This window comes from Eulemur rufifrons, chromosome 24 (assembly GCF_041146395.1).
Source record: "Eulemur rufifrons isolate Redbay chromosome 24, OSU_ERuf_1, whole genome shotgun sequence".
In the NCBI taxonomy this organism is placed as follows: Eukaryota; Metazoa; Chordata; class Mammalia; order Primates; family Lemuridae; genus Eulemur; species Eulemur rufifrons.
Window position 1 is genome coordinate 22,595,659 of NC_091006.1, and position 18,022 is coordinate 22,613,680.

General features: G+C 38.6%; 1 protein-coding gene across 3 annotated transcripts in view; it reads right to left on the reverse strand.

Moving 5' to 3' along the window:
* The window catches only part of SLC4A4 (solute carrier family 4 member 4), a 330,474-nt gene that overhangs the window by 47,150 nt on the left and 265,302 nt on the right, over positions 1-18,022 (reverse strand). For all 3 annotated transcript variants that reach the window (XM_069458317.1, XM_069458318.1, XM_069458316.1), the window contains exons 15-16: positions 14,825-14,892; positions 4,631-4,822 (exon numbers count right to left, since the gene is read on the reverse strand). In XM_069458317.1, the coding sequence (XP_069314418.1) occupies positions 4,631-4,822; positions 14,825-14,892 (260 nt within the window). The remainder of the gene's footprint in view (positions 1-4,630; positions 4,823-14,824; positions 14,893-18,022) is intronic.

Sequence of the window (18,022 nt, forward strand, 5' to 3'; positions counted from 1 at the left end):
GCACCGGCAACCTTTGGTCCTAAGGGAGGCCTGCCTTGTCTTTCAAAACAGGTGAGAACCAAAGGCCCAGTTTACAGCTGTCTCCTTGAGATGCAGCTTCTACTGACCAGCAAGATGCCCTCCTGCGACAAGGCAGCTTTTGAACTAACACATTTATTTTTTCCTTAAGGCAAAGCCTTATTTGACTTCTGAAATCAAATCTTGTCTCCAGAAATACAGGGGGCATTTCTATAATTCAGTATTCTTAGGCTCAACAATAAACTAAACACATCCAACTTTAATAGAATGGTCACAGGCCAAAATGTCAATCAAGAATTAGGGTTCTAAAAGTATAGCTAATTATGGGATTCTAGACTTTCCTGTGGTTTTTTTTTTTTTTTTTTTGGAGACAGAGTCTCACTCTGTTGCCCAGGCTAGAGTGCCGTGGCGTCAGCCTAGTTCACAGCAGCCTCAAACTCCTGGGCTCAAGCAATCCTCCTGCCTCAGCCTCCAGAGTAGCTGGGACTACAGGCATGCGCCACCACGCCCGGCTAATTTTTTCTATATATATTTTTAGCTGTCCATATAATTTCTTTCTATTTTTAGTAGAGATGGGGTCTCGCTCTTGCTCAGGCTGGTCTTGAACTCCTGAGCTCAAATGATCCGCCCGCCTCGGCCGCCCAGAGTGTTACGGTTACAGGCGTGAGCCACCGCGCCCGGCCTTTCCTGTGTTTTAAGGGATAAGAACTAAATGCCTAACTAGAATGCTCATTACATTCTCATTAAAATTCCTGAAGCCCTTCACTTTTTGTTCATTCATGAAGCCAGTTCCTCAAAGACCACAATCAACTTACTAAAGTCACAAAAAAGCACCGAAGTGTGACCTTGCGGGGAATAATAAGCATAAATGGGCCAGAAAGATCAAAATGAATCATTCTCATTTGAAAACTTCAAAATTTAATTTATTCAACAATTATATATTAAGTGCCTACTATGTGCCAGGTCCATGAATTATCTGTCTTTGTGCTCTTACCACCTAGCATTGTATCAAGCACACATCAGAATCACAATAATTTGTTTAATATTAAAATGAATATACTAATTAATTATAGGATATAGAATACTGTTTTTTAAAAAAGTATATAAAAGAACATTCTGCATCATCTAAATATAGCACAGAAGGCGTTATAGCTATTGATGTTAAGTGGAATTTATGATATTGTGTATTTAAATGACAGTAATAACCAGGAGGTATATTAAAAGAAAATCTTATGATTACAAACAATTCATGTAAGGATTAGAATTGAAATGTACTATAAGGAGGAAAATTAGAAAACTGAGCATTTCCTAAAGAAAGCCATTCTCATGCCTGTTATATATGTCAGCTGGCCACACTGAATCTGACTATATCAAAATACCAATAATTCTGCCTAATTCGTAGGGTTCTATGGCTTTCCAATTTCTACTAGCCACAAAGCTGCTCTATTTTTAAGTTATTGCTTTCATTTTGCCACCACATATGCAGGGATGGAATCTTTGTTCTATGCTTATGATCATTTGCTGCTGTGGGATTCTGGAAGAAGATTTCATGTGAATGCCCGGAGCCATCTGCCATAGAGGATCACAGATTATGATGTGATGTTCCGACTGGAAGTTTCGATGCTGAAAGACCTTGACTAAAGACTTGAGGCTGATGTAACAGACCACTCACAGTGTGGGATGACAGACAATACACATCTCTAAACGGAATGAGGAACACAAAAAAGACAGCTGATGGAGTACACTGGTATTTCCACTGAGCTGGAGGCTCTCTAGAAGTGCCTGATATATAGATTAAATACCTGACAGGCAGGTATTTAAGGCTAGCAAAGGCAGTCTGTTCCATCTTAAGTGCTCCTACTGATAGGCTGCTAGTGGCTCCATGAGGGACAGAAAGAGAGTGAGACAATGACCATGGTCTAGGCAAAAGTAATGAGGGCCAGAACTAGGGGAATCGAAGTGTAAATGTAAAGGAGAAAGACTATAGCTGAATAATCAGAAGGACTGTGATGACTTTAATTTGAAAAGGAAAACGTGGAGTGCCACATGCAATGGGTATCTTCATTTCTCAAGCTGGATCCATTCTCTAGCCCTCGCTACCGCACTCTCTGCCTTAGAAGACTAGCCTGTGTGGTCAACAACGGGCTCCTTTGCTTTCCAGCTTCTACCTGGGTTTGGCCAGTGGCAGCCAAAGCAGGCTGTTAAGAGGGAGAAAGTGGGATCAGGGTACTACGGATTTCCCCACCTGTAGCCCTGAGAGCTGGCCCCAGGCTGGCTAAATCCCTCAATCCAAGGTTACACTGCCTCTCAAGACAGCTCTACCCTTCTCTCTCCTTCCAGGTTCCAGTAACCAATCCCTTTCCACATCGTTTGGGCCAGAATAGTAACGATCCCACTCTTACTAACACTAGGAGACCACTCTCTCTCCTTTGGTTTCCCTATGCCCTAACCTCACCTTCATAAATAATGCCTTTATTAAACTCTTCAAATTATTCTAATTTGAGTATATCACTTGTTTCCTGCTAGGACTCTGACTTATACACCAGATATGATTTTAAGATTCGGGTGGTTTTGAGGATAGGATATTGTTAGCTAATATAAGGAATACAGAGAGATGAGTAAGTTCAACTATGGGAGGAAAGGAAACCATATTTTGAATTTGCTGAATGACCGTTGTGAATTATCCACAGACTGAGACTGGCAGCAACTCAAAAGCAGACCTGGTTTAATGGTGGAGACAGTAACCAATTTCTGGAAATTTGTAATAGTCAATCATTGCTATATGAACTTCAAGTCCATTCCCAGATGGACTGCGCCCCCCTTAGTCACACCTAATGGATGTGGTGCACACTGTCTGGGGGATGGACATGCTTGAAACTCTGACTCAGGCTGGGTAACCTAAACATTTTTACCCCCGTAATATGCTGAAATAAAAAAATTTTTTTTAAAAGGAAAAAAAGATCTCCATCTTAAGGTTGAAACTAGTTCATTTTGCGAATTACAACTTACAAGTGCTTCACAAATGTCCCACTTTTCCAACTATTATGCTTAAATTAATCAGACTTTGGCAGGTGGTGATGATTTTCAAAGTGTAAGCCAAAAACGCAAACAAATACAAGATGCCCAATAAACTAATAACTAAGACGGAAAAATCTCAATGGAAAGGAAATTTTCCTCAAAGACCTTTACCCAGGAATCTGTTCAACACAAAATTCATACAGTTGAAGAGGTGGATCGAGAAAGCACATTCCCCAGGACATGAGCTGGGGTCACAGTCTCGTGTGTTTAGGAACAGGCAGTTAATCTGAACGTGTGAAGCAGCCAAGTCTTGGGCAATAGACAGTCGGGAAGACAATGATTACCTGCAAATTACAGGTTTCACCGAAGGCCTGAACTGTGTGTGTATGTGTTTACATACTGTGGGCGTAACAGAGAATGGCTGTGGGCCGAATTCTGCCTGTGGACTGCTGGTCTGCAACCTCTATGTTAAGCAAACTAAACTGAACGCTTCTCTCTCCATTTCACTTTGGGGAAATTTTTCATTCTTTGGGTCATGCAGTTCTAGACATTTCATTATCAACCCTTTACTTCATTTTCAATTTTATAAGAAGAATCAGAGAGTCAAACGTCACCTGAGTGAAAGTAAATATATTAATTGTAAGTTTCACCTCCTAGAAATTGGAAAAAGGAATTTCATTGAGTGCATCTCATCTTCTAAAGTTCTTCCACTTCTTTTTCACAAAACATAAGAAGAGATTTTGTGACATGTCAATTGTACAGAGCAGGCCACTCATCTAAATCGGGTGTAATCAAGATTGCCTAAGAAATACTGACATTCTAAACACTAAGAGCTAAACTGTAAAGCAAAGGATTATCTTAGTTTCATTCTTCAGGTAAAAAAAACAAAATGCCATTAACTAAATGTTGGTCTTATCTTGAAGTCTCTCCATGAACCGCAGTTTTGACTTTGAGTTCACCCAAGCATATTAATGGGAGACAGGATGTCTGCACAATCCAGTTTAATTATCTGTTTCTCCTTACTACGGCATTCATCATCATGGGAAGGAAAGTTTGGCTCAGATGACAGTCGTATCTTATACCAATACTTGTGTAACAACACAATTTATGTTTACTCCCACAGCCCACAATTGCAGTACTAAAATACTCACATGTACAGCTGATGGACAAGAAATTCTACAACATGAAAATTCCTGCTTAATAGGAAAAGAATTTTTGATAGTTCATTATGAAAAAAAGAAAATTAATTTAATACGAAAAGCGTTTTTGCTTATGTGCTTAAACACTATGGATTTAAAAGGTCTTTTTCTTCACTCGTAGATTTTTAGATAGAATACCTCCCACTTGTTCCTTTCAGTACATTCAGAATTATGACAGAATTATGTGAGCAAATCCTTGGAAGGTTTTTCAAAGCTGGACTACAATTATGATAAATAACTATGCACATGAACAAAGATTGAGATGGAATTTTTTTAAACGTACAATATTATATTGGACAGCTTGTACTGCAGGAGCTTTTCTTCATTTTGTAAACTTGCATTATGTTTGATACAGTGTAAATCCAACGAAAATGACTGAAAGCTCAGGTACTTACTGTGGTTGGAAAATAACGACTAGTTTTGAACTTTTTCAGAGCCATAGAAGAGGTGTAGGTTCCCAAGAACAGGATGAAAGACATGAGTGTGATGTCAGGAACAAAATGACAGTTGTTCCCCACGAGCTTTCCTCCGTATTTCAAACACTCCTTCTTCGACAAAAGTGCCCAGTCGAGGGTAGCATTGTGGTACTGAAGAAGAAAAACATTACAATTTTTCTAGAGAACACTGACATATCAAAAGCAGCTTTTTATACTTGATGGGCTACATAGAGATTATACTATAAGTTTCTGTCAAACAGCCCGAGGATAACCATTGAAGGGTGCAACTTGATGAGATGTTGATGGAGTCACAGGTGGGGGCGGGGGGCGGGCAGGAGGACAGCAGTTATTGAAAATTCAATGAGAATAATGCAATTTGCTAACGCGTTTGGGCTACAGCCGTACAATAACCCATTTGTTCAATGGAACAAACCACAAAGTCCTTCTTTCCGGTCAGCCTTCCTGAAAGTAAACTGAGACACATTAATAGGATATTAAATGTGAGACTCTCTGAAACATCTCTGTTGTTCAAGAAGTCCTTAATTTGGCCGTGCACGACTTCTTATGCTTCTACCTGATGGCTCTATGGCTAATGTTCTAAAAGTTATGGCAGGTTAACTACTCACTTACCATGCACTTTCTTAACTACACTACTTCTTTGATAAAGAACTAGAAACTGGTGATTTAAGGAATTAAACTATACAACTGTGGACTGCCCCTCCTTTTGAAATTGCATTTCTAATAAAGTAGAGGTTTTTTTCTTGCTGCCTGCAGGTCAGCGTGATAAGCATCCATCGTTGGTATGTGCTGTGATGCCTTTAAGGCTGTGGTGATGGGATGTATACCCCTACGGCCTCCAGCACAGAGGTCGGTTTTCATGTATTGCTAGCGCAGTGCCAGCGCCCTGCTTCTCTCCAGCAGCTCACTCCTCTTCTTATCTTCTGTTTCTCATACACAGGAGCACCCTTTCGCTAGCACAGCGGGCAGGGCCAGTGCACCCATGCCCCAGCACTCTGAGTATTGGCTGCTCTCAGTTCCCGGCTGGCTCCTTCCCTGGAGAACTGCCATTAGCCACACAAGAGCTACCTCCCCTGGAAGGATATGCCCCCCTCACAGCCAATTACTGACCAACGCTAACAGAGGGGAAAAAACTAGCCCCCTCGTCTCAAGGTGGGAACAACACGATGGCACAATGTATGCTCCTCTTGGGATCAGGCTGAAGCTGAACTCAGCTGAGACCACACCCTTGCTTAACTCCTTCCCCGTCCTACGTCGCTTCTCTCTCTCTCATTTTATTGAGACCACTCTCTTCATGTTACATGCACCCCAAACTCCTGTATCAGAATCTGCTTCTAAAACAGCCAACTTACTTGAATTACCGGTCAATCAAAGGTTCATGGCCTCTAAGCCTAAGGGACTTTTTATAAAATGTTAGAGTGTCGGGGAAACTCAGGGATCATTTTATCAGATTTCTCATCCCTAGTATTCAATCGTCATGAAAGACGGTCATTCATTCTCTGCTTGAACATTTTGTGTGATGAGCAGTTTCCTAATCACTCATTCCCTTGCTTAACAAAACTTCTGCACAGATCTTTCTCACACTGATAGTTGAGCGTTCTTAAAATACTTATCCTTTAACTGAATTTCTTTTGCTATATACAGAGCTCTTTCTTGCATATTGTGACAATTATGGCTGTTTCATGGAGAAAGATGTTCAAAGTCTAAATAAACGCCAGTGTGGTTGTGTGGAAGGGACTGAGTGTCTCAGCTTAGAAATATTCTAAATACCCACAATTTCATTCCTCCCGGGTCCAAGGTTAATGGGTATGTCATATGCTAACAGGAGAGTTATTTGAAAACACCTTGCAAATAAATGTGGAAATATAAATTTCTCCTGTCCTTTGAAGGCAAGAATTCTACCTCACACCAAACACATCATCAATATCTTTTACTATTCAAAGAATTCTCCTGATGTAACCTAGTCATAAAAGAAGAATCTTTGGCCAGAAAAAGTTCATATTTTTATAGAGCTTAAAAGGTAAAGTGCTTACATAAGTCAATAAAAAAAAGCTCTAGATCTTTTCCTGAAATATTTTTTCTATAGTAGCATCAACTTCTAAATAGCTGAATTGCATAATTGTTCTTTTATCAAACTCTGCTTCTGAAAAGTGATTAATCATGTCTCATTTTGTTATATGGATGTTTTTAGCGGAATACATTTAAAGTTTAGAGGTTATAATAGGTAATAGATTGCTTTGTCTTCAAATCAGCAAAAATTTACCATTTCACTTCACTTTAATATCAACAGAATTCTTTTTTTATAACTAGACTTCTCCAAAGAGGTAAGATGCATAAAAACAATCTCATCAGGCAGTTTTATTGATTTTCTTACAGAGATTCAAGGTGAGGTGAAAACTATACAGATATATATGAAACGATAGACATATTTTCTTGCTCACATCAATTTAAAATGCCAATATCAGTATTTTGTAAGCCTCACACGATTCTTTGTATCATTATACATAAAATTTAGCCTCCAAATACCATCTAACACTAAGGACTTAAGTCTAAAAACTTTAGGTGGAGTGCATATATCTCAGCATATATTTCAAAACATACCCATAAAACTTAAAGTCCAACAACTCTATTTAAGTATCACTGAAAAGACATCTATGTTATTTAGCGACCTATATTATTTGTGTTGTTTCAATGTTATTATTCCATATAAGGTGATGCCAATGAAGGTTAACTCCATAAAAATTTCAGCAACATCCATGTGATTAACAAACCAACCCACACCCACTGCTACCACCCTTGTTCAAGCCACCATTGTCTCCTCTGGGCTTAATACAAGAGACTCTTAACTCATCTCACTGCTACTGTCTTTTACCTTACAAGTGATTCTCACTTCTCTATCATTTTGATCTTTATTTCCTATGCAAAATTCTATACATAGTGTTTAAATGGTTGAATCAAAAACAGGACAAATGGAAACAATCTCAGAGATCCTCTCTGCCTGTTAGAATTCTCATAGCACATTATGTATTTTCCTTATGATGCTTGTAACTTTTCATTACATTTATATTGTAGCTCCCCGCCATGTTCAGTGCTGTGAGTTTGGAAACACTCAGAGAGATGGGTCATGGGTCTGGAGACCTGGATCTAGAAGAAATGTCAAGTTTAGAGGCATCTAATTAGGAGTCATCGGCAAAGATCTGACCACTGGAGTAATAAGACTTAATAAAGTTACAAAGAAAAATTGTGCTGTAAAAAAAGTGTTAAATATCTAGGGTATCCACAAGGGAAGTGAAGATGCCACAAAAGACTATGAAAAAGTCATCAGAGTGATGGGTAAAAGAAATACAATGAGCTGAGAAATGAGTGGGAGGGAAAAAATTGCAACAGCAATTACAGGCTATTTTTTCAAGAAATCAAGTAGCAAAAGAATAGAATAGAACATGAGTACATTGCAAGGTCAAGGCCAGTTCATCAGGGTTGGTGAAGACTTTTGAGGTGATTGCGGTGGATGAGAAAGAAGCCAGCTACAAGGATGAAAGGGAAAAGAGGGTGATGGAAAAAACAAGAATAGAGAAAGGAAAATCAAAGAGAGACAAAGAAGGGGGAAGAAAGAGAGAGAGAGAGAGAGACTGACTAGGACTTAGTAACTGCTTGGACTAAGCATGGGTAAAAGCAAAAGATGATATGAGGATAGTGCCTGAGGACCAAAGGGACTGTGTATCACTAAAAAATAAGAAAAAAGAAAAAGGATAAACTAAGATAGTAGCAGAGTTCAATTTAGGACAATTAGACATCAAAGAAATCTTAATTGACTGACTGAATGAAGTCTCTCATCAGGTTTGGAATACATGACATATTCAAAGAAGATATGCACCAATTTGTCACCTTTTTTGTCTGGAGGAAAAATTAAAGGAAAATAAACTTTCAATTTAGGGTTTCAGGTAAAATATAGGATGCCCAGTTACATGTGAATTTCAACTAAGCAATGAATATTTTTAGTATGTTATATGTCATATTTAGGATATACTTACTACCAAAAAATTGTTCAATATTTATCTAAAATTCAGATGCAATATGCACTCTTTATTTTTATTTGCTAAATCTGGCAACACTATTTCAATTGGATATAGGATATTTTGAGTAACAGTAGCATCTGGAAAACAGAAAAAATGTGGCTAAAAGAAAACAGAAAATGCACTGGGACCTGACTGTGTGCATGAACTCATATAACCTTTATAGGAACAATAAAGATGAAAAAAATATCAACAATTTTTAAAAGTCTCCTTACAGCAATAAAATATGTTCACTTAAATATGAACTCATAATATAAGGCAGTAAAAGAAAGTATCTAATGGCGTGGTACAGAGATGAGACGATCAGAAGAGAGAGTAGTCAACTTCATTGAGTACAGAGAAAACAAAACTTAAACTAAGCCCTGAAGGAGACCTAAGAGGTCCTTGTAGAATTCTCATATGGAAAAGGCAGCAGAAGGAAGACGAACAGGACAGCAAAACTAAAAAGAAATGACAGCAAGAGTAACAAAGGCCAATGGATAAGGGAATACAAGCAACAAACTTTGGATGTGTATTTCTTTTGGTATTGGCAGAAAGAAAGTGTAAAGAAATAGACAGAGAGACACCATGAGCAAAGATGCTGATCTGGGGACATGCAATGCTTCATTCACTTACCCAGCAAGCCCTTTGCTATTATAAAAACTTACTGAATGCCCAGCACATGCAGGAGCCAACAGTGAGTGCCCCAGATAGGCTGAAGCAGATTATTTGTGTAAAGGGACAGTGAGAAAAAAGATTTAAAGGAAATGGGACCAAGGTGCTGAAGATCTTAACTGAGGGAAGTCTCATGAAAAGATATTCCAATCTAATTTTTAATCTTCATCTTCAAGAGAATGACCCTGCCTATACTGCATGAATTTGCTTGCAATTCTTGAAATTAGAAAGTATACTGAAGGATTTATTTTAAAACTGAAAATACCATGGCATCTTCCCCAAAGAAAAAGTGGGGTATGTAAGAGGATAAGCAAAGTGTTGACAGTCCTTGAGGCTAGACGATGTTACATGGAGCTTCACTGTACTATTCTATTTTAGTGCGTGTTTGAAATTTTCCATAATAGTTATAAAAGTAGGAACATACAATCTTCAAAGAGATTTAAAAATCAAATGATTTCTACACTTGACTTTCTCAATGGGAAAGAAATCACAAGGATGCACAAGAAGATTAACATGACTTTCCATTTCCCATGAAGACAAACATCAACTCCTAGAATCCCCCTGAAGGTACATCACATCAAACCACTTTTGCTTCCATGTCTGTGTGCCAAGCAGAATTTATGTGACTATAATAGCTCTCGGTTCCATGATTAATAGCATCTCTAGGTAATGTAATATGCAAAAAATAATGAAAGGTTCTACACTGCAGTAAGTCCTCACTTAACCTCATCAATAGGTTCTTGGAAACTGTGATTTTAAGTGAAATGACATAAAGAAACCAATTTTACTACAGGCTCATTGATATAAACAAGAATTAAGTTCCTAAGGCACATTTCTGGTCCCCCCCCAAAAATCACCAACTTCTAAATAAAGACCAACACATTTCTAATATTAAATATTGAAATAAATGTGAGCTATACATACATTTAAGAAAGATTAATGAAAAACAAGTAAGGTAATTATTTACCCATTTATTCAGCTCAGGGTCATGGGTGGCCGAAGCCTATCCCAGCAGCTCAGGGTACAAGGCAGGAACCAAACCAGGACAGGACACCATTTCCATCGTAGGGTGAACTCACACGCACACCCACACTCACTCTGGGACAATTTAGACACACCAGTGAACCTAGCACGCTCATCTTGGGGATGTGGGAGGAAACTGGAGCACCCAGAGAAAACCCATGCGGATGTGAAAAGAACATGCAAACTCCACACAGACAGCAGCCCTGACCAGGAATCAACTCTCATCAATGTTATAATAATACAACATTATTCAAAGACCTGCTCTACTTGGGTCTTCACTGGTAAAATATATGCCATTTTAAAATATAAATGAGGATGCTACTACAAATAAAAGCCTCAATGCTAAGCAGTTGATGTACTCACTTAGGTTTTTTTTCCCCCACATAGGGAAAGCCAGATTGGCAGTAATTTGAAATCTTTTCATTTATAACAGATATTTGAGCTGCAGTTGTCTGTACTGTTGTAAAATATCAGAATGAATTGGCTGTTCCTCTTGTGATTAAGATTTTAGAAAGTTGTAAGAGACCATCACTCCCATCCTAACCACCAAAGCAAGCTAGATAAGCTACAAAATTGTAGTTTTTAAGAACCCACCAGAAAGATAAGGATGCAAAGAAGCTTAAATAAACTAAATTCCAAAACGTTAGCAGTCCTTCATCTAAGGAAAGAGACCTATGGCTGCTTCATTCCTGGAAGAAAAGCAGGTGGAAGATAAATCCACTGTAGATGGACGTAGGGAGATAGAAGTCAAATCTTTAACGCATTTTTAAAGGCTGCATGTGGACTGGGGTGACAGATTAGAACCTGGAAGAATCCTAGGCACAGAGTGATCCTGTATCCACTCTCCAAACTTTCTCATGGTGTTTGGGCCAGTGCACAGGTGATACGTGAGAGGTGGGAGGTTGGAGAGGAGAACTGAGAGAAATCCCCCTTACAGACACAGAGCTGCCCATCCAGTGCAAGAAAGCCACTCTCTTAAGACTGGCAGCGCAGCTGAGAGAAAGCCCTTTTGAGGCACTCAGTCACTTCTGGAAGGGCTCAGATATCTGCCCGCCGCAGGCTGGGGGCAGGGTAGTTGGGCAAAAGAAAGACTTCTCAAGGCTCAGAGAGCTGATGTATAAAATAAGATACAGAGCATTCCATGGGACTTTCTGGGATGATGGGAATGTTCTATCTTGTTTGCATGGCAGTTACATGGGGTATACAACCATCAAAACTTACTTCAGCGAACCCTTCAGAACCATGCATTTTAAGGTATGCCTCAACTAAAAAAAAAAAAAGGGGGCTTCTAATGTGAAAAACAAATACTTACTAACTGATCCTTTCAATCAGCTCCTCAGAGGAGACTGACACTAGATTCTGAAATCTGTCCCTCTGAGAAGCTGGGAACTTGAAGTCAACAGATCGTAATGTTCATTCTTTAGATATTCATTCAGGGTGAATAAACTGTGGCTGGTCTCAAAGGTCGACAGGCACCTTCTAAAGAATTTTGTTTGCAGATTGAAGAGCTATGCCAAGTGAGAAATGTATAGGAAAATTGGCAAATGTGAGAAGAAATAAAGATGACTCCAATAATAAATGGGAAAAAAATTTAAAAACCTGCCTTTTTATCTTGAGGTATAATCTAGAGTTCTAGTATCTGTTTAAACGCTGCCAGACCCTCTTTTTTCCTGACTTTTCCCCCTGAAACACACCCCTGCCACCAGGAAGGAGAAAGCTTGTCTTCACACGAATGAAGCTGAAGGGAAAAGGCCTCCCTGGCCCTGACAGGTTTCTCGGGGCTGTGAGAGGGAGCCGCGCTGGCCTGGGGGCTGCCTGTCAGTTTTCCGGTACCTTCTCTCCTGATCTAGTTATGGCTAAAATCAAAGGAAAGAAATTAAGTCCTGATAACTATGTGTCCTAAGAGAGGTTCAGGGTAGCAGAGCCAGCATGGCCAAGCAGGGGACTCCCTCGCCCCTCAGGAGCAGGGGCTTCCAATTTCTTGGGAAACTGAGAAGGTTCCAGAGCCTGCCAAGGACTGGAGCTCTGTGTTTGAAACCAGGAAGTTTGACACGAGAACTCAATGTCTGTAAGTCCCTCTATATGGAACACTATGCTGTTTCCCTAAAGAATGGAAAGAAGGCAGATTCTACAGCTAGAAAGCCCTGAGTTCAAATCCTGGTTTTACCATATATATACCGGTGATACGGCCTTTGGAAGGTCAGTTAACTTTTCTAAGCCTGTGTTTTAGCTATAAAAGAGGTTAACATGCTACCCATAAAGTTAGTGTGAGAATTATAAACAATTAATGTAAAGAGCCTGGTAGGTGCTCAGTAAATGACAGTTATCATTGATGATAATAAATCATTTTACCTCTTTAATATTCACTGCTAAATCATTTACCTATATTGTATGTGTACATATATGTGTATATGTATGTATACACACAAAGCATACGTAAAGGTATTGATATGGACGGAAGACGAGAAATGAAGGATAGAATAAAAGTTGTCCTTCATGATCACACACACAACACACACACACATACACACACACACACACGCACAGACATATATGCTTTTTTCCCTAACTTCTTTCCCTAGAAGTGCTGAACATAGCACCTTAGCATTTCAATTAAGGCATGTGATCGATACACACGAGGAGACTGTTGCCCTGGAGTGCAGAGCACCCGTGGGAACTAAAAGGGTAAACCCTTCCATTTGCAAACACTGGAGCATCATGTACCAGAAATAGCACAGGTCTTGGAACCACCCAGACTTCAGTTCAAAGCTTCGTTCGACTAATTGATGAGTTCGTGACCTAGAGCAAAAAAGATGATTTACCTCTGGAGCTCCAGTTTCTCTCATCTACAAAACAGAGATAATTAGGCCTGATAGTTTGTGTTGATGTTTATATTTATAATACATACTAAGGTTTATAATGATGACCATGTGTGTGATACACCTGGTCTCTGGTAGAAATGGTAGCTAAGCTCTGATCATTATCACGCCTCTGTGTCCTCTCTCAGAGTCATACCAGAAGTCAACCAGAACTTTCACTTGCTTTCCATGAATCTTATGGTGACATCCTTCTGTAATTACATATCAATTATTGGAGTCTCTTCCAGGACTTGCCCAAAGACAGGGCTTAAAAATTCATTAGTTTTAAAGCCTTCCTTAATTAGTTACAAAAGTAATTAAGTTAGGAAACAATCTCTTTTTAAGTGTGGAAGTGTTTCATTAATTTTTATTGCAAATTAATTTATGTTTTATATTAATTATATTTTTTTACCTTAATAAGAATTTTAACTAAAATTCTTTAACATCTAGAAGGAAATATGTTTCCCTGTATTTTAGGCAAGTTCTTTTAAGTAACAGGCCGGCTGACTTTTTAAAAGACTGAAAATTGCACTCTTTTCTGTACGTATGTGGTAAAACATATATACCTATTCTTACACACAGACACACACTATCAAACACGGAAGAAACAGAGAGGTAAGGTTTGAGAAAAGTCAGAGAAAATTTTAACAGTGAGGGAAGAAGTCAAGAGAGCCGTAGAATAAGAAAACAAGAGAAGCAGGGTTCTGCAAGAGTTGCCCAGGAAAGATGCAAAACATCATCTGTGAAAGGGATGTTGTGGGCACTCGCTAAATAATATCTGCAGAAACGCTCTGGTCTCCTGAGAGATGGGCATTCTATCAGCACAAAGTATAATGGCTTCTGTCTTTATAATGGAAAGATTGATATTCTTTGGTAAGATTCCACATCCAGCAAAGAAGGAACACAATTGGAAGTCTGAAACAGCACTTTTTCCCATTTTTATCCAACACAAAAGTCCCCTTCCAGTGTGTGACCTTCCATGCAAAACAGCTCATTTTTAAAGCTTAGTTCCAGTCCCTTGAAGATCCTTGGTCACAAGCCATGGGAAAGGATATCATGTGACGGAGGCACAGTCCTTGCTAAGTAGCAGGGGAAACATTCTACAATCACCCTTAGTGAAGAGAACACAGCACCATTGGGTTAGTCAGAATTCTTAACTGTACTAGAAACAGAGAGGGGATACCATGCTCTCATTTTTCAACTTGTCACATTTTCCCTTGTGAAAATATTTCAAGGTTACAATTAATGGGACATCGCAGTTAAATTCCTAAGAAGGTTTTTAAAAAGCATGTTATAGAGGTAAATATTGGCTTCAGTTGTTTTGAAAAGGGCGGGGGGGGGGGGGGGGGGGAAGCTGACTAGGGCAAAGGAAAGTATTTTTTTCCATCCCTCCACTAACAATGATTATTAAATATGTGTTCATGCCAGGATTGCTAAATGGTAGGACACATCATACTGTGCATAGTACAAATAGAGTATACAATACACAGTCAGTATGCAGATGGTCTCAAATTTAAGTCACTTACCATGTCAGTAGAAACAGTTGGCAAATCCTCTGGGGCCATCATGGTGTCATTAGATATTGAGATATTAACTGTAAGCAAAAGATAATTTTTGACTATAAAAATAAAATAGAAACAACCTAAATGCATAATTAGGTATCTAAAAATGCAATTCTAGGCATTAAAAATGTCTCAAATAACAACATAAGGGCACAATGAATTTTTAATTATTACAAATGTGTTTACCTTTCACCTAGATAAAATAATCAAAGATTTGGATACATTTGTTGTGCTCTAATCTGATAAGAAACAATGGAAAATATTTAAGGAGACAGTATTGAAATTTGTTTCAGGCTTCAACAAAACAAAACAAAACAAAATAAAACTTCCCCGTTTCTAAAAGGCACTCAATATATTTTGTCTAGTGGAAGAAATGACTGCTATTAATTAAGTTGATCACTAGCTTCATGTAAAATCTCACAAATTGGAACTTTACTATATTAATTAAGAATTAACTAATTTGTAACTTTTGGAAATTTAGACTGTGTATGAGGAAGCATATCTTTGTAAAATATGTGAAAACAAAAAAATTACTAAATAATATAAATATAATACTCATAAATATTTAATCCATTTTAAAAACTATTTTTCATATAATTTGGTATCATTTATAAATTAAAGATGTCAATTGCAGAAGAATCTAATTTATTTGTTAAACAAACCCTCCTCTTAGAAATGTTTCATTAATTTTTTTATTTTATGGGTCTGAAAATTAAAACAGTATTTAAAAAATATTCTATAATTAAAACATAGATAAGCCCTTTTCCTATTATGCAAAGCTTTATGTATTAGAAGATAAACAGTTACTCAGAGAATATCCCTACTTTATAGAAATATTGTGCAATAACACATACCAGGTTTTTGACTTCGAGGATCATATAATTCACTTAAGATCTGAATTGCTAACTACTGTTTGGTCCCCATTCCCTTCCCTCCAAGACCCTAGCCTGTCTTTTTAGTTTGCCATGTTTCAGGCCCTGCCTACATCAATCTTTAAAGTGAAACACACAAATTTATTTGAGGGCTGCAATTTAGAATGTGAGATCCATGAGGGAAGAACAGAAGAAGCAGGTCTTGTTCCCTGCTTTTCCATAGCCATAAAGGCCAGTTCCTATTAGTCTGGCCCTTAACTAATAGGAATTCAAAAATACTTGTTTTCTGTCAATAAAGGAGGTTAGGAAAGACAGTATTTTTCATCATTAAAGATGAATGAGAGCAGATGAAGAAAAAAACAAAACAAAATTCCTTCTCCTACCCAGCCCTGCTAATCACCAAGATCAGGATGATTTGTGTGGCTGCAGAATTCAAGGTGGAACAGTGCTCCCCAATGTTAGATGATGTGACTCTCACCTGTGATCTGAAATGTCTGATCTGTCTGAGCTTTTGGAGAAACACAGCGTACGTGAAATCACAGGCACTACCTAAATGGAGTCTGGGAAGCTGCTCTTTCTGAGCTAGATTCTTTAACGCAATTTTATGAGCTTTCTATTACAAGAGATGGAAGGTCCTTTTGCAACACACTGTTCTGCATAAAAACAATGGGTAAGCAGTGAGGGGGACAGACATTCAAGGCTTTTCCTTTTGAAAGGAATGATGGATAACAAAGGCCAGGTGTGTACTAAAACAGATTCCAGTTTGAACTTTCAGTAACTGCTCTCAAATTTTGGATTCACATCAATTCTGCCCATTTAAATTCCTTTCAGCTTTTCAGTTTTGTTTTTTTTTTTTTCCTGAGACAAGCTATTAAAGCACATTGGCTCTCAAAATCCCAAAAGATCAGTACCAAAAGGACAGTAAAAAGTATATAATACATTCTCTACTTATTTTAATAAGCAGCTTGCTTCAGATGAAAGACTTCAAAATAAATGTATTAAAAAAGCACTTTCATAAATACATATTGGCAGGGTACGATAGAAGCCATAAATAAGATTAAAAGTAAATTTCTTTAGACTCGCAGAAGAGAAAATGATCGATTCCAATTTGGGAGCTTGGTCTACAAGAGCCACTGGTCGCCACTTGGATCCAGGTGCAAATATTTTGGCAACAAACTACAAAATGATCCATTTCTATGGAATCTGCAATAAGCTTAATCAGGATTCTGGAAAGGTCAAACAGAAAAGCCAAAACACACTACACTCTGTCTTCACCATTTACTTAGTGTCATGGCTCGTGAAGCAAAGAAACTCTTCGCCCTAGGAAACTGGCTAATTTAGATTTAGCCAATTATCACTGGGACAATCTCTGTCCCCTACTGGGTTTCAAGGAGTTTCCACAGGTTAATTTTCACTTGAATTTTCACTTCTTGTCCCTCTTTCCTATGTATCAAATTTTAGCTAATCCTCTGGGATAGGGGAAATGAATGTTGTCAGTAAGAAACATTTAAAAATGCGTCTGTGACTTTTCCATCTTACGCTGGCTTTTCCTTCTTTACGGTTAATGAGAGATCTAGAGAAAGAACAAGAGAGGATCAAATATGGCTACAGCCGTGGGAGCTATGAGCGGAAAAGGGAGGTGACATCCACGTGTCACTGTTGGAACACCTCTCCCATAGGGACTCTCAATTGCACCATTGAAGGTTGTCCCTCTTTATCTTCAAGTGACGTGGCACCAGGAACCAACCCACGGCTCCTAGTGGTAACAAGAACTTAGCACTAGGATACATACAAGGTCGCTTGAGACCATGAGGTCAAGCATCAGCAACAATTGGCCACCGAGGGCAGATCTGCCTGCTTTAATGTGTCACCACATCACAATGTAGAGAAGGGAGTATTAGGAGAATTGGGCTTGAATTCTGGCTCCAGCACCTTCTGAGCACAGGACCCTCCACTCCTTCACCACCTAATCTTGAGGAAATTACTCCTCTCGACCACAGGTCCCTCATTTGTGAAACTGGTTTTGAAACCATTCACCTGACAATGTTACTGTGCAGATTACATCACAATCCAGGCAAAATTGTTGGCACAGTGCCCAGGACTGGGAAAGACCTAAATAAATGGTGGCTAAGGTTCCTACTGGCTCTATGACCTGGAGAAAGCAGAACTTGCCCCTAGGATGAACGTCAGCTGCCCCTCAAAGTTTTTGTGATGATTAAATATACATATATTGTGCTATTAAAATATAGTCTATTAAAGTCTCCTAGTAAAATGTCTTGCATTAGGATGG